The sequence below is a fragment of the Schistocerca serialis genome, chromosome 1, assembly GCF_023864345.2.
Source record: "Schistocerca serialis cubense isolate TAMUIC-IGC-003099 chromosome 1, iqSchSeri2.2, whole genome shotgun sequence".
Lineage (NCBI taxonomy): Eukaryota > Metazoa > Arthropoda > Insecta > Orthoptera > Acrididae > Schistocerca > Schistocerca serialis.
The window spans coordinates 826351910-826373527 of NC_064638.1; the positions used below are offsets into that span (position 1 = coordinate 826351910).

At 39.8% G+C, this 21618-nt stretch overlaps 1 protein-coding gene across 1 annotated transcript in view; it reads right to left on the reverse strand.

Moving 5' to 3' along the window:
- Positions 1–21618, reverse strand: part of LOC126484568 (uncharacterized) — a 246590-nt gene that overhangs the window by 29920 nt on the left and 195052 nt on the right. The window contains exons 7-8 of the mRNA XM_050108132.1: positions 13749–13936; positions 5417–5671 (exon numbers count right to left, since the gene is read on the reverse strand). Of these exons, the coding sequence (XP_049964089.1) occupies positions 5417–5671; positions 13749–13936 (443 nt within the window). The remainder of the gene's footprint in view (positions 1–5416; positions 5672–13748; positions 13937–21618) is intronic.

The following is a 21618-nucleotide window of genomic DNA, read 5'->3' on the forward strand; positions in this document are numbered from 1 at the left end:
CAGAAGAGCATTCCCCTCGTAACTCAGTACCATCCAGGACTGGAGCAACTGAATTACATTCTCCGCCAGGGTTTTGATTACCTCTCGTCATGCCCTGAAATGAGAAATGTCCTGCCCACTATCCTTCCCACCCCTACCATGGTATTCCACCGTCCACCGAACCTACACAATATAGCTCGTCCATCCTTACACAACCCCTGCTCTCAATCCCTTACCTCATGGCTGATACCCCTGTAATAGACCTAGATACAAGACCTGTCCCATACATCCACCTACCACCACCTACTCCAGTCCGGTCACTAACATCACCTAGCCCATCAAAGGCAGGGCTACCTGTGACACCCATCATGTGATTTACAAGCTAAGCTGCAACCACTGTGCTGCATTCTATGTAGGCATGAAAACCAACAAGCTGACTGTCCGCATGAATGGCCACCGACAAACTGGGGCAAAAAAAACAAGTGGACCACCCTGTTGCTGAACACGCTGCCAAACATGACATCCTTCATCTCAATGACTGCTTCACAGCCTGTGCCATATGGATCATTCCCACAACCACCAGCTTTTCTGAATTGTGCAGGTGAGAACTTTCCCTGCAATACATCCTACGTTCCCGTAACCCTCCTGGTCTAAACCTTCGTTAGTCACTGTCCTCACCCATCCAGCCCCCTCCCTGTTCCCATTCCAGCACTACACAGCTGTCATTTCACAGCCACATCAAGTCTTTCAATTTCTTTTTATCTCTCTCCTTTCTGCTATTTACCCCCTCCCCCCTTTCTCTCCTGCACCTCGTCTAAACTGCAACACTTCACTGTCTGCCACTCCCACCATACTACCCCTCCTCCTCCTTGCCCCAGCATCCTCATTACCCCCACCCAGTTGCCACTCGCATCATGCACTGGTGCTGCTGCTCGCAGTGTGGTTTCAGTTCTCTGAGACTGCAGACATGTGTGCAAGTTGCGTTTGCACGAGTGTGTGTGTATTTGTGTCTACTGCTGACAAAGGCCTTAATGGCCGAAAGGTATTTGTGTGAATCTTTTTGTTGTGCCTATCGCGACTCAGCATCTCCACTATATGGTGAGTAGCAACTTTCCTTCTCTGGTATTGTTACATTACATCCTAGATTTTCTATTGTTTGCTACATTATTGTCCCATACTCAATAGCAAAATCAATTTTCTCTTTCTCCTTAAACATCTGCATTCCTTCTTTAGGAACAATAATAATCCCATATATATTATGAGAAAGTTTGTGTGCGAGTATGTTTATTACTCCTTCCAGCAGAAATCGCTTGACAGATTAGGAAGAAATTTGAAATTAGCTTATACCCTGAATTAACACACAGGCTACTTTTAAAAGTGTGTAGGACACAATATTTATTGATTTGATGAATATAATGCAAAATGTGGACCAATAATTACTCTTAGAAAAAGCTATTTACTCTTTGACTTTTGAACAGTATTGTATTTGTGATTTTTTTTATATTTTTTAATGTCTTACATAGTATGATTCAACATAATGAATACAATGCCTATACAATCCTTTAAGTATTTAATCCATATTTCCACAAAAGCCCATTGCAGTTTAGCTGCTGAGCATCAGACATATGTTACAGCTGCTGATACGCTTGAAGACGCTCAACAACAGTGTCATTTACATGTAGAATGTAGTGGGCTTTTAGTGAGGCTGGATTTCATTATGATATATACACACTAAAACAATTATGACCTTTTCTGAGTTATGCATGTCACAAACAGTTGTGAAATTATTTACTCCATTTCATGACATTCTTTGTATTTTACTACTCAGTCGCTTAAAATTTTTTCCTTATTACATGTGTACGTCTTCTGCAATACGTATTCTGTCAGGCTTTGCCTCACAATTTGGTTTGTTATCTGGCTTTAAACAGTGTAGAGTAGAGAGCAAGAAGGTGTTTTCCGTTCTTTGTTTATGAGCATGAAAGGTGGGTGGAGGTAGGAGGTAGTCACTGATGTCACTGCAAAATGGTTTGAAAAATGTTCGCATAGGTCAGATGGATCAACAGAAATATCACTATATGAGCTGACGGCAAGGAAAAATCATCTGTTTTGGGTTTGGCAGAGGATGGTGTGTATTCCAGGGAGGAGATTTTCATTTGCAGCACTCTTTCTTGTGATGTGTTAATCGAAAAATGGGCCCTCGTGCACAGCTGTTTGAAGATTATGAGAGATTATTGAGGGATGTTTTTGAATCACTGAATAGTTTACTGGCAGCCTCAGATTGTCACCACACAATGCCCTCAGTCAACCATGGACCTGGTTGTATGTGACGAGTGCCCTTGGAGAACAGGATCAGAGGCACTGGTGATTGCAGTATAAAGAACATCAGTAGGTCCAGATGGAAAAACGGCAAAAGTGGTGTTTGAAGTGTACATCTGCCAGTTTACACCCCAAAATGCTCACAGGCCAGTTGGTTTCAAGGGGGATGGAGTGGCAGTGGCAGGATCAATGGAAAGTGGTCACTGCCACAGATATCATTCTGTACTACCCATTGTAATAACATGACTGCATTGTGAAAGCATAGGGAATGAGCCATATGCTATGCTAAATTGGGTAGTTGATACATTACTTAGGTAACAATTCAAAATCAGCAAACAACTATTCAATGAGGAGACCCCTAGAATGGTGTAACTGCCCCCATAGGGGGTAATGCACATTTTAAATTCTGAAAGATGAGGAAGGGTAGGGAGAAATAGTTGTATCAGATTAATCAATTCACGGTTCCATATTTCCCTGTCTGGTGGCCAGTAAAATTGCAAATAATGGTACCAATGGTTGGTCTAAGACACAGATACCACCTCCACCAGCATTTGGAGGGGCAACCATTCACTACAGCGATTTCTATGAACGAACGCGATTAACACGGTTCCTACAGTAAATGTGACAGAAACTGAACTAGGATAGTCATTACACGAAAGCTGGGTTTCTTGAGGCCGATGCAGACTGCAGAATAGAATGGCAGTAGTTGTCACAGGGATGGCAGTTGCACTCATTACAATTCTTCTGTATAGTCACCATAGGTAATTTGGAAAAGGGGAGGGGATGAAGAGACTGGTGTAGCAAACCACACACCACTTTTAGTCATACATTGTGTAGGAACATTGGTTTCAGATCACTATGAATAGATAGGTCGTGCTGGCCTATCAGAATAACCTTTGTCTTGGATTTCTTCATCAACATGTCTTCTGAACTTTTGAAGGTTTCTGAAGAGTTATCTAATTTAAGATCAGGAACAGAAGATGAGTGGGTGGCTCTCTGCCACTGGTGGCCAGCAGTTCCTGAAGCTGCTGGCCTGTGTTGCGCTGCAAGTCCTCACGGTTTTGGGAGGAGGGTTACCCAGACCCTCTACTGGGGGGCACTGGAGAGCAATCCTTCTCCAGTCAAGGAGTGGGGATTGCGGATCCTGACGTTGGTATGACAGAAGACAATAAAATGGTGACACCCACTTCAGACAGAGGAGTTTCTGTTTCAGTACGATGAGGGTTAATTTCGTCTTCATGGGCAACAATTAAGTCACGAAACTGATTATCACATAACAGGGTGAGGAAGTTCATATGTCCTGTTAGCATCGGAGAATGATAAATGATCAAAGTATTATGTTCTTGGACAGTCTGTTCCTTTTTGTTAATGGGAAACAGCAGCGAGGGGGAAGTCTGCCAGTCCAGACAGCTGACACAAAGTATTCCGTCACGCTGAGTACATGCACAACTGCCACAGACAGTTTCATTACGACAATGAGATGACATATATCAAAACATAAATATGTAAAGCACTGCATGGGTGGTGCATAGTGTTTGACATAACTTTAGCAGACCATGTGTTTCACCTTTTCTGGAAGTGTGGTTGCCTTAACACTAGAATAAATGTTCACATGGCAACTCTATTATTATTCGGTTCCTTCCTGATACAATGGCCAAACTGCACTTCTCGCTGTTACAGATTGGCAAACAGTTCTTCATCCTACTGTACATCAAATCCTGCTAAAAGGTAATGACACTTATTTTTGTTTTACTATGGGGAGTAAAAGAAACAGGAATGTCACTCAAAGAAGCACATAAAACTAAGGCTGAGGGGTTGTGCTGTCTTCATGAGGAGGTAGCTACTCCCTGTCTTTCGCAATGCTGCCATGCCTCCTAACTTATCTTTTATCTGTTGCAGGAGAACTGAGTTTCAGGAGTTAGCAAGGTCTCACAGTCCTCTCTAGTACAGACTAGGTACTGTGATGGGTAGGATTGTTAATATTGATGTCACAGTCCCTACTCCCATGGCGTAATCAAGGATGTGAACATTTTGGTGTTGTAATAGAGAGAATCATATTGAGTGTTCCAACCTGAAGAAGCTAACTATAAGTTGATTCATGGGAGACAGTCTGACCTACTGTCACCCACTCCAGCTGGGAACTCTCACCATGGAGACACCAACCAGCCGTTCACCCAACCACAGCAACTGCCATCTGGCATGGTGCGTGTTCCCCAGAGCTCCAATGCACTAATGGGGATGGACATCTACTCTTTAGTATGCATGGAGAGATTCTAGTGCAGGCACTAGCAGTGCAATTCCTTGCAATGCCGATGGGCTACAAATATCCAGGTACATGACATCACCCCTACAATGGACTGTTTACTGTGTCAGACTTTGGATCTGATAAATATTTTGCCCACAACTGGGTGTCAAGATCATAGCACTTGGGCATGTAGTACTACACAATTTTAAGGCATTTGTCTTACATTAAAATTATTTTATCCTATGTCATCTAGTTTTAACAACTAAATAAGAAAGGTTTTATAAATTTTTTAAGGTCACTCAGCCAAGGTAAATAATCAGGACATTCATAACATAGCTGCTGAGCATCCCAAACTTCAACAATAACAAGGGTTTGTTTTATGCAAGTTTACAAAATGAAGAATTGTTTAACTAATTAATACTGTGTAGTTTTCTGTGCAACAGCTCACTTAAATATTTCACAAAACAACTTATTGCTAATTCCCTTGTCACTACAGAAGAATTAAATATCACTAGTAAAGTAGCACATATTTCTTGAGAAGCAATCAAACAAATGTTGCATCTTAAATAAAGCACTCTTCACAATATAATATAAACACAATCAAGAATGCAAATTATTTCCCAAAACACGTCCTACACACTTTCAATTCAAATAAAAGTCCAAACTGACAGTATAAAATGTTTTTAATTACACTTCATAAATATTTAGGACTAAAGGAGACCACTGACAGAATAGCGAGGTGCTAAGTCATCAAGAGGGGCACATATTTACTGCATATCTGTGAAAATTGCGCTGTTTTTCATGTAGTTAGCCTTTCAGCAGCAGCAGCGAATTCAAACATGGCTTTAAGAAAAGGTTAACAGTTAAATGCTGTACCTGTTGGTTGTTTCCATTTCCTCTCGTCAGATTCCTTGGAAAACCAATTGCAGAATATGATGCTGAAGGTGTTTGTCCAGTAGCTTCCTTAATGTCAGAAGCAGCATTATGGACAACTTTTTTAAATTTTGGTAGTGGCAAACTGACCTGATGATCTGGATGTGTCAAGTTACCTTCATTACTTATAACAGGTTCTTCCTTAGCAGCATAATTTGTTCCTATTTGAGATATGCTACTGGCTGGATACTGATTAATCTGCAAAGAATTAGGTGCTCTCTCATATTTGAAGAAAATACATCAAGCAATAGAAATATTGAACTAAAGAGCAATGAAAATTATCTCATACAAGAACAGTTAAAACAAAAATGTATCAATAGTGTGCAATAGCTACACTAGCATTACTAGCAATTTTACATACTAGTGATATCTGATAGCATCAAACTGGCACAAAGTTAAATCTAAAATCTCACTTTACACATTGCAATTTTACATCATGGCCGATCAGTAGAAACTGTATTAAATGGCAACAAATATGGAAATGAAACTGTTCACAGAATTCTTCAATAAAATTCTTCAGGGTATCAGACCGCATCATCATAATTTAAAATGCGCCAACGTTTCGGCCAGTGTTGCAGCTAGCCTTCATCAGGGCCTTACGTTAACTGCTAAATGAACACACTTGGTTCCTTAAATAGCTGCACGAGAAAACCGTGTCGTTACTTGATTGGCTGTAAAAGGAGGAGGAGGAGGAGGGGTGAAAGGTATGCTTTATTGGTGTTTCCTTTATTATCTGTCATTGGCTGAAATAGCTGTTTTCTATTGGTCTTTATATTAATCCACCCCATTGGAGGAGACGGACGAATAGCGAACAGGTGATGGCTGTGACGTCACACTGTTTCCATGCTGTCCAGAAGCCGGCTGCGGCGTGCCATTGCTTTGTGTGCTCGCGACCACTACTGCGGCTCTCCGCGTGTCTGCATGGGCCGCCACGGCTCTGCCGTCGCTCCGTAGCCCTGCTATTGCAGGCAGCCAAGACCTCGGAAGCTTGTACCCGTCCTCTCTATTCATGTTGGCGGGTCTTTTGGCTATTTCTATCGCCTCTCTAATCTTTCTTTTGAAAGTGAGAGGCTGTTTCGCCAGGATGCGGGCTTCTTGAAAAAATATTGGTTTCCCGCACTCGTCTCGGTGTTCCGCCACTGCTGACTTAGTGTGTTGTTTCAGGCGGATATATCTTTCATGTTCCGAGAGCCTTGTGCTAATCGGACGTCCCGTCTCACCTATGTAGACTAATCCACACGCACAACCAATTTCATACACGCCAGCTGTGTGTAGTTTGTCAACTGCATCCTTGGTAGAACCGAGTATGTCTGATATTTTGTTTCTGCTTCAGAAAATTGGTTTGATGTCGGCTTTTCGTAGAATTTTGCCAATACGTTCGGTGACCCCTTGTACATATGGTAACACAGCAATGCTCTGTGCCTCCTTCTCCTCTTCCCTATTAGTCTTCTCCCTTGTCGACATGGTGCTGTCTATCATCTGCTTCCCATAGCCATTAGTTCCGAAGATGGACCTGAGGCGTTCAAGTTCTGTCTTCAGATGTTCTTCGTCGCTTATCCTGTACGCTCTCTTCGTATGCGTGTGCAGGGCGGACTTCTTCTGCGTGGGGTGATGGTGGGGAGGAGGCGTGAAGGTACCTGTCCGTATTGGTTGGTTTCCTGTACACTATGTGGCCAGGAAACGGTCAGAGTTCTGAATAAAGCAAAGCCACCGAAGCAAAACATCAACGCTGAGGAATACCATGCCATCAAGGAACTCAGGGACAACCCCCACTTAGTAGTGGTACAGGCAGGTAAGGGCAACGCCACTGTAGTCTTGGACACAACGGATTACAACAAACGAATGGAAGATATTCTCGCAGAACCTATCTACAAGAAACTTCAGGGAGATCCGACGGCCAAGGTAATCAAAACGACGCAGGCACTGCTCAAGCACTCTAGAATCAACTTCGACAAGGCCAGAAGATTCATCCCGCAAGTGACACAGGCACCAAGGATATATGGTGTACCGAAGGTACACAAAACCGATTTCCCCTTAAGGCTCATAGTAAACAGTATAAATACACCGACCTACTACCTAGCGAAAGAACTGGCACCTAGGCTCCGACACCTAGTGCATCAAACCGAGTGCTACGTTAAGGATTCCACTCACTTCGTGTCTCTCCTAAAGGAAATGCGTGTTACGGACCAAGATCTGATGGTTAGTTTCGACGTCAAATCCCTATTCACGAATGTCCTAGAAGAACGCGTGGCACCTGATATATGTGAGCTTGTGCGCCACTGTCTGACGACCACCTATTTCAAGTGGAGAGGTCAATTTTATGAACAAACTGATGGTGTAGCTATGGGCTCACCCCTATCGCCTATTGCAGCAGAAATTTTCATGGAGGCATTTGAGGAAACAGCCCTCCAGTCCGCACCATTACGTCCAAGTTGTTGGCTTCGCTATGTCGATGATACTTTCGTCATCTGGCCCCACGGAGAAGAGGAGTTACAGAACTTCCACAAGCACCTTAACCAACAGCATAGGAAAATTCAGTTTACAATGGAAACAGAGAAGAATGGGGTGCTGCCTTTTCTCGACGTGGAAGTTTATCGAAAACCTGATGGTAAACTTGGCCACAAAGTGTACAGGAAACCAACCAATACGGACAGGTACCTTCACGCCTCCTCCCACCATCACCTCACGCAGAAGAAGTCCGCCCTGCACCCGCTAACGAAGAGAGTGTACAGGATAAGCGACGAAGAACATCTGAAGACAGAACTTGAACGCCTCAGGTCCATCTTCGGAACTAATGGCTATGGAAAGCAGATGATAGACAGCACCATGTCGACAAGGGAGAAGACTAATAGGGAAGAGGACAAGGAGGCACAGAGCATTGCTGTGTTACCATATGTACAAGGGGTCACCGAACGTATTGGCAAAATTCTACGAAAAGCCGACATCAAACCAATTTTCCGAAGCAGAAACAAAATATCAGACATGCTCGGTTCTACCAAGGATGCAGTTGACAAACTACACACAGCTGGCGTGTATGAAATTGGTTGTGCGTGTGGATTAGTCTACATAGGTGAGACGGGACGTCCGATTAGCACAAGGCTCTCGGAACATGAAAGATATATCCGCCTGAAACAACACACTAAGTCAGCAGTGGCGGAACACCGAGACGAGTGCGGGAAACCAATATTTTTTCAAGAAGCCCGCGTCCTGGCGAAACAGCCTCTCACTTTCAAAAGAAAGATTAGAGAGGCGATAGAAATAGCCAAAAGACCCGCCAACATGAATAGAGAGGACGGGTACAAGCTTCCGAGGTCTTGGCTGCCTGCAATAGCAGGGCTACGCAGCGGCGGCAGAGCCATGGCGGCCCATGCAGACACGCGGAGAGCCGCAGTAGTGGTCGCGAGCACACAAAGCAATGGCACGCCGCAGCCGGCTTCTGGACAGCATGGAAACAGTGTGACGTCACAGCCATCACCTGTTCGCTATTCGTCCGTCTCCTCCAATGGGGTGGATTAATATAAAGACCAATAGAAAACAGCTATTTCAGCCAATGACAGATAATAAAGGAAACACCAATAAAGCATACCTTTCACCCCTCCTCCTCCTCCTCCTTTTACAGCCAATCAAGTAACGACACAGTTTTCTCGTGCAGCTATTTAAGGAACCAAGTGTGTTCATTTAGCAGTTAACGTAAGGCCCTGATGAAGGCTAGCTGCAACACTGGCCGAAACGTTGGCGCATTTTAAATTATGACGATGCGGTCAGATACCCTGAAGAATTTTATTGAAGAAGACAACGGCCGCGGAAGCCTACGCTTACATGTTGACAGAATCTTTTGTTATTATGAACAGAATTCATCTCTCTATTTCTTTTTAAGAAAAGTTTACATGTGATACAAAGGAAGACATTTGCATGTTTTCACACAGTATAACATCGTAATGCTCGAGACACAGTAGCCCAAAAGCAAGAACTTTCAGTGGGAGATTAATCATTTTGAAATGCATAGGGCCTACTGCATATTCTTTTCAACACTGGAGAAAAAAATATCTCACAAAAGTTTAAGCAGTTGCACTGAAGATGCCTCTCCATTCCACAAAATAAAACTTTTTGGTTGCAGTATTAAAAAAAAAAAAAAAAAAAAACGCCGCCACCACCACTAACAGTTATATGTGCAATAACAACAGAAATTCCAGCATGGAAACAATAAAAAAAGTGAGGGAAAGGAGCCACGTATATGAAATGAGTGATGCATGGCATAAATTGAACAACAGTACACAAACATATCTAGTTTTAAGATACAGTCTTTTAGTGCGTTCGTACCAATGTAATTGTCAGTTTCCCGTTTTATTGAAACTTACAAAAGTGGGGGTGCTTCCAATTACTGGTTGAATGGCTGCATAGTATTGAACTTTATGGTAGATTGAAAGGAATCGATCCCCTGCTCATTCTTGCTCAGCCAGTTGCTGCATCCAAAACTTGAAATTGAAGGACAGTAGACAGATGTTCATTACAGGACCAGAAACACTGGTGTTCTTCAAGTGGACAATAAGGAATGGGCAGAGGATTGGTGGCTCTCAATCTGCCACAAAGATCAATACCCTACTGCCACCCAATTAAAAATTAGAAGCACCCCCTGCTTTTGAAAATTTCAGGTGAGCAGGAAGCTGATAACTACCTTTGTACAAATCTGTACTGAACATGGTTCAACTCCTACCCTCCTACCCACTTGTACTGCACAGACATCACAGATACTCTGCAACTATCAGAAGAAAGAACCACTGCTGCCGTTTCTTTAATATGCGTAAACCACTTGCAGCAAAACGTTGTGAAATTGAAGGTGCCCCTTCCCACAAATGCTCCTGTTTTATTATGTCACAATGATGCTCAAATATACAAACCCCTTTTTTGTTTTCCACAAAACTACGTGTATATCTGAAATTTGGTGATCCTTCTACTGGTTACATAAACATTCTAATCTCTAAATGTGTGCTTCCCAATCTCTGTTGCATTCTCTTTTTTATATTTTATACTGTCTGTAGTTAATATGTCAAGATTCAAGATGTGGAAATGGCAAAATGATGCCAAGTCACTTTTCGATCTAGTTAAATTGTGATTTCTCTACACACCAGAATGGTTCAATGAACGCAAGCCAAATAATAATAATAATAATAAAAGCACACTTTCCGACACAATCACTAGGGTAAGTTAATGCACAAATCTGTGTTGGATAAATGTGCATGAGTGGGTGGAGAGGGAAGGAGTGTGGCAATCAGGATGTGCTGAGTTCTATTGGGTAAGGTGGGGGTCACAATTTTTTTGTACACAGGAGAGTGGAATAAATGCTGCATTCAGTGGCATTGGAAAGACGAGAATAAAGAAAGATGCAATCACAAAACACAGGAGTAGGATGGGACAGAGGGAGATAGAGGAAAGTTGAGTACGATGTTTTGGACGGGACAGAAGGGGTGAGGAACTGAAGGAAGGAAGAGGGTGAGGGTAAGATTAAGTGAGTGGGACAAGGACTAGTTTTAACAAGTTTACCTGCATAATTAGGTAACTCCTGCTTTCCACTGCAGATGCTGCCCAAGGATGCCAAAATTTTTGATATGGAATGGGTGGCAGCTTTTAAAACGGAGGTACTGTTGATGGTTGGTGCATTTGATATGGACAATGATGTTTATGGAGCCATATGACAAAGAAGAGATCTAAAAAGGTGGCTCATTTAATAGAGAGAAGAAGCATTTTAGTCCCATTTTGGAGTAGATGTTGAGGCTCCGTTAGAGGGATTTTATAAGTTGAGGGTGTTGGAAGAGTGGGAACAGTGGCATGTGGGTAGCCATGTCAATTCCACAGATTTGTGTGTAAATTAGCCTTTTGAAGCAGATAGCTTTATAGATCAGAAAGTGGTTAGCCAGATGGATTAAGAAAGAGTGATGGATTTGGAACCAGGATGATGCTCAGAAAGGTAACAGCCCACTTCAGCAAGGACTTAAGCATAGGAAGTGATAGCATAAATGGTCATTGCATCTACAGTGAGAAATAAGGAGTCCTGCAGTAATGGAAGTAATTATCATACAATAGAAGGGAGAATACTGGCCAATGAAGGCAGAGGATCTTCCTGCAGGGGCACCGGAATTAGCTACAATGGAGAGACCAGTGGAATTAGATTTGTAAAAATTTGAGGTTATGTGATGTGGGTGGGGTTGCCAGTATGAGAAGGGAGATGGAAGGCTTCAGCTGACAAGATCTGTGATGGACATTATATCTTTTGCAGAGTTCCTGGAGGCCATACTACACTTCAAAGATAAGATAACTGTGCTTAGTTTTGTAAGCAGCAATCTCAGAAAGTTGGTTGAGACCCTTCGCAACAAAGCTAGTGCAATTCGTGACCAAGCAGTCGAGCTCTTGCTTGAAGGAAGACTGATAACATCAGGATTTGCATAAGGATAATGAATAGCTTTCCATTCCTTGAGGAGGGAAGATTAAAGACAGATTGGAGGCGAAAAATTCTGATGTGGAAAGACAGGCAAAACCCCTAGCAGTGTGTGGAGCCCCCACTCAACAAACACCATTTTTTAAAAATGATCACGCCTGATCAAATGACCTTCCGATAGGCATGCCTTGTAGTTGGACAAGAGCAGCTGCACGTATCTCACGGATACTACTTGTTGTTAATAAACTTTATGTCTTTTTAAAAGTTAAATGTTTATCATAAAAGCAATATTAGGTATTATTCATGGGTAATACAAACAAAAGCAAAGTAAAAAAAAATATTTAAAAATAACGTTGTGAAACATAACACACATTTTCTTCCCACAGCTTCTCGAGGTACGCCGCGCAGGATTAGCCGAGCGGTCTAAGGCACTGCAGTCATGAACTGTCCTCCCTCCCTCGGGCATAGGTGTGTGTGTTTTTCCTTAGGATAATGTAGGTTAAGTAGTGTGTAAGCTTAGGGACTGATGACCTTAGCAGTTAAGTCCCATAAGATTTCACACACATTTGATCTTTTTTCTCGAGGTACTGATACATACTTCCCGTACACAAATGTCGAATTTACCCAAGATTATGCTTGAAATTTTGGTTTTTACAATATACTAAACTTATTTAGAAGCTGAAATACCATCAGCGCAAACATTTCTTGAATGATGTAAGCAAAAAAGACCATCCGTATCCCTCACACTTGAAAAAGGTGATTATTTAGAGTTGAAATACAATCATTGCTAACATTTATTGAATGTTGTAAACAAACTGTCCACATATTTCACATTTGAAATAGGTGATTCTCATTTTCTTACTAACTAAATATGGCTGACATTTTTTAATCGGATGCTCCTGAGGCTGATCTTCTCCTCTTCCTTGTTGCAGTTGGTGCTCATCTTCTGTGTGTCACACATTTAAAACTTTTGTATGGAGTTCTCCTGTTACTTTAGTACTTCTCCTTTTTATGTGCTCCTGCACAAGTTTGTTCAAAAGATTTTCGAGACATTTTCTTCTCCTGAGATTATTGTTGGTGTTTTCTTTCCAGATTATAAATGAATTTATGGCAACAACATACATCAGAAAAGAACCTTGAGTACTTTTTAATTCTCCTTTGAACAGCTTGAAATATCTATTGGGTGCTCTCATCTTCATTGCCTTCTGAGCTGAACTCAGCACTCAATTCTGTATCAGAATCTCTTCTTCATCAGTACCACTGTGCTCTATAAAACTGTTGTCCTGATCATTCTCATTGTTAGTATTGTGCAAAACTCCATTTATCATAGCTTCAACAGCCAAAAGACTGCTTGAATTACACATCTCTTCGTCCCCCATAGCACCTAAGAAATAAATATGAAACTAAACTGAATAAATAACATGACGCAGGCACTGAAGGTCATGTGTATCTGACACACACAATTTCTTTGTTGATTCAAGACACATGTAACTTCATCTGGTATACTATTTTAATTACTAATAAGCATTAAAAATTTAACAATATTTCTTGGAAAATAAAAAGTTACAAACTTACATGAAGGTCCATATGTATTCCTCAGGTATGAACTATGAGTTATTAGCTTCCTGTTTACAGTAACAAACAGTGACCAGGACTGAAATAGTGTGGGATCGAAAGAGGAGGCTAGAACAAAGGGGGGATTTTCCTCCCTCCCCCTTTCACGGAAAAGGTAACAAACATTGTCACTGTGTATCTGACACATACACATGGCTATCAGAAGGTTAAGTGTCATTTAGACTGAAGACAGCAACAGCAATCTACATGATACATGTGCTTCCTTACCTTGTCAATTACAGTTGGAGATATACTTGCTGAAATAGCATCTAATGATGAAATACCCTGTCTTCCATATCTTGAACATTCTTGTTGTTGTCCTGGTCCAAATGTTAGTTTGCCAGTTCTAGTTAGCAACTGAACATAATTATACATTTGCTGATCATTTGGTAAATCCTGGCCATATATCACAGGATCTGAAATGTTGAAAGTACAGTGAAAACATTTCCTTTCATTTAATGCAAATAAATCATTAGATCTAATACAGGCTTGGTTAAAATAAGAAAACTTAAACTTGCAGAACACAACACGGAGAACATTAAAGCAGAAACTTGGAAGGCACAATGGCCACAGAACAATTTGAACCAGTTGATATGTTGTTGTTGTTGTTGTTGTTGTTGTTGTTGTTGTTGTGGTGGTGGTCTTCAGTCCTGAGACTGGTTTGATGCAGCTCTCCATGCTACACTATCCTGTGCAAGCTTCTTCATCTCCCAGTACCTACTGCAACCTACATCCTTCTGAATCTGCTTAGTGTATTCATCTCTTGGTCTCCCTCTACGATTTTTACCCTCCACGCTGCCCTCCAATGCTAAATTTGTGATCCCTTGATACCTCAAAACATGTCCTACCAACCGATCCCTTCTCCTAGTCAAGTTGTGCCACAAACTTCTCTTCTCCCCAATCCTATTCAATGCCTCCTCATTAGTTACATGATCTACCCACCTTATCTTCAGCATTCTTCTGTAGCACCACATTTCAAAAGCTTCTATTCTCTTCTTGTCCAAACTAGTTATCGTCCATGTTTCACTTCCATACATGGCTACACTCCATACAAATACTTTCAGAAACGACTTCCTGACTCTTAAATCTATACTCGATGTTAACAAATTTCTCTTCTTCAGAAACGATTTCCTTGCCATTGCCAGTCTACATTTTATTTCCTCTCTACTTCGACCATCATCAGTTATTTTACTCCCTAAATAGCAAAACTCCTTTACTACTTTAAGTGTCTCATTTCCTAATCTAATTCCCTCAGCATCACCCGATTTAATTTGACTACATTCCATTCAATAGAGAGTACTAATGACAATTTTGTATCTTGTGCAAATTTTGAACTGTGACAAATAATACATATAATGGTATACCATATGATTCTGATAAGTACAGGTTTGGGGAAATTGAAAGTGATTTATTACATGAGGATACTGGTTCTGCAAAAAGCGATCAATTTTGCAGTCCTTATACAAAAGTTCAAATTGGGTCATGGGTTGTTAAATGTTTAATTGATACAGGAAGTGAGGTCTCAGGAATGTCTGAAAGGTTAAGGAAGAAATTAAAAGTGGGGAAAGATTATGTTGAAATGCCAGTTGTTGGGGTAAAGATAAAAGGTGCTACTGGGAAAAGCAGTAAATTGGTAAAAAGCCAGGCATTAGTGACATTTTTAATTGAAGGCAAGTTGTTCACACAGGGATGTTTTGTGATTCAGGAATTTAATGAGGATTTTCTTTTGGTTATGAATTGGATAGTAAAAGTAAATACAGCATTTGATTGGGGTGGAAGAAAACTTTTCATAGAAACCAGTGAAAGGGAATGCATTCAGAGAAAATTTGTGAAGACACTTGGAGATCAGAGTAATGGAAATTTTGACAGTATCAATTTACTAAAAGAAAATAGATTGGAGAACATTGAAATTCATAGATTTGATACTGATGAAGTTGAATTTGGAAATTTAGTAAATTTGAAAATTTAAGAAACACAAAATTTATCTGGGGAGCAAAAACAACAGTTAGAAAATCTGCTGTGGGAATACAGTGATGGTTTCAGTGACATACCTGGTCGGGATGATGTAAAGGGTTATCAGTGTGAGCTTCAGGTAAAATCTCATGAACCACTTTTCATAAAACCATACAGTATTGCAATATCAAAAATACCTGATGTTGAGAAAGAGCTGACACAGATGGAAGGATGTAATATAATAGAAAGGAGTATCAGTGCGTATAATAATCCTTTAGTAGTTGTTTCGAAAAAAGATGGTGGAGTAAGGTTGGTTTTGGACTCTACACACTTAAACAAAATTTTGTTCAGACAGACAGACCATCCCGAAAATATTGATGAGTTACTCCATAAATTTACAGATATAAAATATATGTCAAGTTTGGATCTAACTTCGGGTTTTCATCAGGAACCACTTTCGGTTAATTCTAGAAAATATACCGCTTTCTTGTACAATCGTAAGAGTTACCAATATTGTGTTGTGCCATTTGGGTTAAATTCTGTTTCCGAATTTATAAGAGCTTTGGATCATGTACTGGGGCCAGAACTTGCATTTAAACTGATAATTTATGTAGATGACATTTTGGTTACAGGGCAAAATTGGGAGGAACATTTTTCAATTTTGAAGTCAGTTTGTGAAAAACTTAGGAAAGGGGGGATGACATTGAAATTAGGGAAATGTAAATTTGCAGTTTCTGAATTAAAATTTTTGGGACATGTTGTCACAGACAAGGGAAAAGGCAGATCCAGAAAAAATTAAAGCAATTTCAGAAGTTCCTATTCCTAAGACTAAAAAACAATTAAAGTCGTTCTTTGGATTATGCGGCTATTACCAAAAACATATAAGTGATCAGAGTCTGAATGCACCATGTTTAAGTCAGTTACTCAAGAAAAACACTGTTTGGGTTTGGGATAAAAACTGTCAGGAAGAGTTTGATAAAATTAAGCAAGTGTTGAGGAAGCAACACTTATTACACAGACCTGATTTTAATTTACCATTTTGTTTGAACCCTGATAGCAGTAATTATGGGCTTGGAGCAGAGTTATTTCAAGAAAGAGTAGAGAATGGGGTTCAGATACATTGTACCATAGCATTTGCAAGCAGAATGTTGCTCAAGCATGAGAAAAAATTATACAGTCACAGAGAAGGAACTTTGGCAATTCATTGGGCTTTTACAAAATTTAGAATTTACCTCATTGGACATAAAACCATAGTATTTTTGGATAACAAAGCTTTGAGTTACTTACAAGAGTGCAAATTAGACCACAGTAGATTGACCAGATGGGCAATATTTCTGCAACAGTTTGACTTTGAAATCAAGCACATAAAAGGTTCTGAGAATGTAGTAGCTGATTCACTTTCAAGGGAGAAAAGTGAGATTTTTGAACAAGAGGAGTAAAAGCAATTTAAAATTAGATACTTGAAAGGGGTGGGAAATGAGAAAACAATTAGAGTTATGTGTAACAAAATTAGTGAAAATCAAAATTTAGATCAAAGTTGGAAATTAATCAAAGAATGTTTAGGCAAGAAGGAGTATGAGAAACTTGATAAATTTTACAAATTACATAAGCGGATATTATTTCGGAGAGCAGATGTAGATTCTGATAATTGGAAACTTTGTTGGCCAGAGGCAGATGCTGAAAAGCTGATCATTTACATACATGAAAATTTTGGTCATTGTACGATACAGAAGTGCATTCAAAAGATACAAGAAAACGTTTATTTTTTCAATATTGGAAAGAAGGTAAGAAAAGAATTGGCAACCTGTGACAAATGTCAGAGAGTTAAAGTGAGCAATCAAAGACGTGGTGGAGAGATGCAAAACATTATTCCGGAAAAACGATTAGATCTTATCGCTATGGACTTATATGGAATGTTACCAAAGAGTAAAGGAGGTCACTGTTACATATTTGTTATGGTAGATGTATTTTCAAAATTAATTATACTATATCCTGTGAAAAAAGCTACTAGCTATTAAATTATAATAAAAATTGAAAGAGGTTATTTCGCACAGATGGGTAAACCAAAACCTGTATTATCAGATAATGGTTCACAGTTCACCTCTAAAATTTGGAAAAAGTTTATTCAAAGATCAAAACTGAAGCACATACTTATATCTGTTTATTGTCCCTCCACCAATCCTGCAGAGAGATATATGAGGGAAATTGGGAGACTTTGCAGAACCTATTGTAGCCATAAACATCCAACCTGGTTTGAGCACATTCAAAATTTTGAAAATATTGTGAATAGCCTACAACATAGTTCCACACGATTTTCACTGTATCAGATTATGTTTAATATCAGACCTTCAAATCGTGTATCAGAACTTATTGAATTTCCTAAATGTACACCTTTAACTATGCAAGAGAGAGAAGTTATTTTTTTTTTTTATTTTTATTTTTTTTTTTGTCATCAGTCTACTGACTGGTTTGATGCGGCCCGCCACGAATTCCTTTCCTGTGCTAACCTCTTCATCTCAGAGTAGCACTTGCAACCTACGTCCTCTATTATTTGCTTGACATATTCCAATCTCTGTCTTCCTCTACAGTTTTTGCCCTCTACGGCTCCCTCTAGTACCATGGAAGTCATTCCCTCATGTCTTAGCAGATGTCCTATCATCCTGTCCCTTCTCCTTATCAGTGTTTTCCACAGATTCCTTTCCTCTCCGATTCTGTGTAGAACCTCCTCATTCCATACCTTATCAGTCCACCTAATTTTCAACATTCGTCTATAGCACCACATCTCAAATCCTTCGATTCTCTTCTGTTCTGGTTTTCCCACAGTCCATGTTTCATTACCATACAATGCTGTACTCCAGACGTACATCCTCAGAAATTTCTTCCTCAAATTAAGGCCGGTATTTGATATTAGTAGACTTCTCTTGGCCAGAAATGCCTTTTTTGCCATAGCGAGTCTGCTTTTGATGCCCTCCTTGCTCCGTCCGTCATTGGTTATTTTACTGCCTAGGTAGCTGAATTCCTTAACTTCATTGACTTCGTGACCATCAATCCTGATGTTAAGTTTCTCGCTGTTCTCATTTCTACTACTTCTCACTACCTTCGTCTTTCTCCAATTTACTCTCAAACCATACTGTGTATTCATTAGACTGTTCATTCCGTTCAGCAAATCATTTAATTCTTCTTCACTTTCACTCAGGATAGCAATGTCATCAGCGAATCGTATCATTGATATCCTTTCACCTTGTAATTTAATTCCATTCCTGAACCTTTCTTTTATATCCATCATTGCTTCCTAGATGTACAGATTGAAGAGTAGGGGCGAAAGGCTACAGCCTTGTCTTACACCCTTCTTAATACGAGCACTTCGTTCTTGATCGTCCACACTTATTATTCTCTCTTGGTTGTTGTACATATTGTATATGACCCGTCTCTCCCTATAGCTTACCCCTATTTTTTTCAGAATCTCGAACAGCTTGCACCATTTTATATTGTCGAACGCTTTTTCCAGGTCAACAAATCTTATGAAAGTGTCTTGATTTTTCTTTAGCCTTGCTTCCATTATTAGCCGTAACGCCAGAATTGCCTCTCTCGTCCCTTTACTTTTCCTAAAGCCAAACTGATCGTCACCTAGTGCATTCTCAATTTTCTTTTCCATTCTTCTGTATATTATTCTTGTACGCAGCTTCGATGCATGAGCTGTTAAGCTGATTGTGCGATAATTCTCGCACTTGTCAGCTCTTGCCGTCTTCGGAATTGTGTGGATGATGCTTTTCCGAAAGTCAGATGGTATGTCGCCAGACTCATATATTCTACACACCAACGTGAATAGTCGTTTTGTTGTCACTTCCCCCAATGATTTTAGAAATTCTGATGGAATGTTATCTATCCCTTCTGCCTTATTTGACCGTAAGTCCTCCAAAGCTCTTTTAAATTCCGATTCTAATACTGGATCGCCTATCTCTTCTAAATCGACTCCTGTTTCTTCTTCTATCACATCAGACAAATCTTCACCCTCATAGAGGCTTTCAATGTATTCTTTCCACCTATCTGCTCTCTCCTCTGCATTTAACAGTGGAATTCCCATTGCACTCTTAATGTTACCACCGTTGCTTTTAATGTCACAAAAAGGTTGTTTTGACATTCCTGTATGCTGTGTCTGTCCTTCCGACAATCATATCTTTTTCGATGTCTTCACATTTTTTCCGCAGCCATTTCGTCTTAGCTTCCCTGCACTTCCTATTTATTTCATTCCTCAGCGACTTGTATTTCTGTATTCCTGATTTTCCCGGAACATGTTTGTACTTCCACCTTTCATCAATCAACTGAAGTATTTCTTCTGTTACCCATGGTTTCTCCGCAGCTACCTTCTTTGTACCTATGTTTTCCTTCCCAACTTCTGTGATGGCCCTTTTTAGAGATGTCCATTCCTCTTCAACTGTACTGCCTACTGCGCTATTCCTTATTGCTGTATCTATAGCGTTAAGAGAACTTCAAACGTATCTCGTCATTCCTTAGTACTTCCGTATCCCACTTCTTTGCGTATTGATTCTTCCTGACTAATGTCTTGAACTTCAGCCTACTCTTCATCACTACTATATTGTGATCTGAGTCTATATCTGCTCCTGGGTACGCCTTACAATACAGTATCTGATTTCGGAATCTCTGTCTGACCATGATGTAATCTAATTGAAATCTTCCCGTATCTCCCGGCCTTTTCCAAGTATACCTCCTCCTCTTGTGATTCTTGAACAGGGTATTCGCAATTACTAACTGAAACTTGTTACAGAACTCAATTAGTCTTTCTCCTCTTTCATTCCTTGTCCCAAGCCCATATTCTCCTGTAACCTTTTCTTCTACTCCTTCCCCTACAACTGTATACCAGTCGCCCATGACTATTAGATTTTCGTCCCCCTTTACATACTGCATTACCATTTCAATATCCTCATACACTTTCTCTATCTGTTCATCTTCAGCTTGCGACGTCGGCATGTATACCTGAACTACCGTTGTTGGTGTTGGTCTGCTGTCGATTCTGATTAGAACAACCCTGTCACTGAACTGTTCACAGTAACACACCCTCTGCCCTACCTTCCTATTCATAACGAATCCTACACCTGTTATACCATTTTCTGCTGCTGTTGATAATGGTATAACAGGTGTAGGATTCATTATGAATAGGAAGGTAGGGCAGAGGGTGTGTTACTGTGAACAGTAGTGAGAAGATATTGTGAGGGTAACTATGAGGAAACAAGGGGAAAAGAGGAATAACAGACATAACAACAGGGTAAAATTAACCACTTTCGAAATTGGGGATCTTGTTCTGGTAAAATCTCATGAAAAATCAAAAATGTTAACTTCAGAAATTAAAAAATTCTTTGATATCTATATTGGGCCTTTTGAAGTCATTGAAAATCCACACCCTAACACTTATCGTTTGGTATAAGTCAAAGAAATTATTTGGTCTCAGGAATGTTGTCTCTTTGAAACTATATAAACACAAATAATAATTTCAAAATTTAAATAACCTATTTTCATCTAAAACAAAAGCCCTCCACTGGGATATGCTTGTTAGAACAAAGCTACCTGTACAACCAAGTTTGTATATTTCCATGTATAAATTAATAATTTGAAGTCAAATGTTAATTGAAACTGATGAAAAAACACTGTTGTAACAAAGAATGAGAGAAAGAATTATTACTACTTTACTTACAAAAAAAAGTCTCCATAGTGAGCATTTATGAATTTTTTATAATTTTTGGAAGCTAAGTCTTCCCTGTGGGTGATGGCATGCATGTGAGGACATGCATGCAATGATATAAGTTTCAAAACCAATTTTAGATAAAGCCTCATGATACATGAGCAATTTATTAATCTTTATACTGCTGTTGTGGGGAGCAAAGGTTCTCTTCACAAGAATGTGACTTGTAGTAATATTGTAGTAGAGAGGCAAGTGCACATAAATAATTGTAAAAAAATTTAGATAATGCTGATGTATCTTTAGCTTTACTTAAAGAAAATCATATATACAAAAAAAAAAAAAAAATTCAAAAATTCAAATAAAAAGAAAATCATAAGTAAAAAAAATTATACAAAATAAAAAAAATGAGTAAAAAAATATATAAAATTCAAAAAGAAAATCAGAACT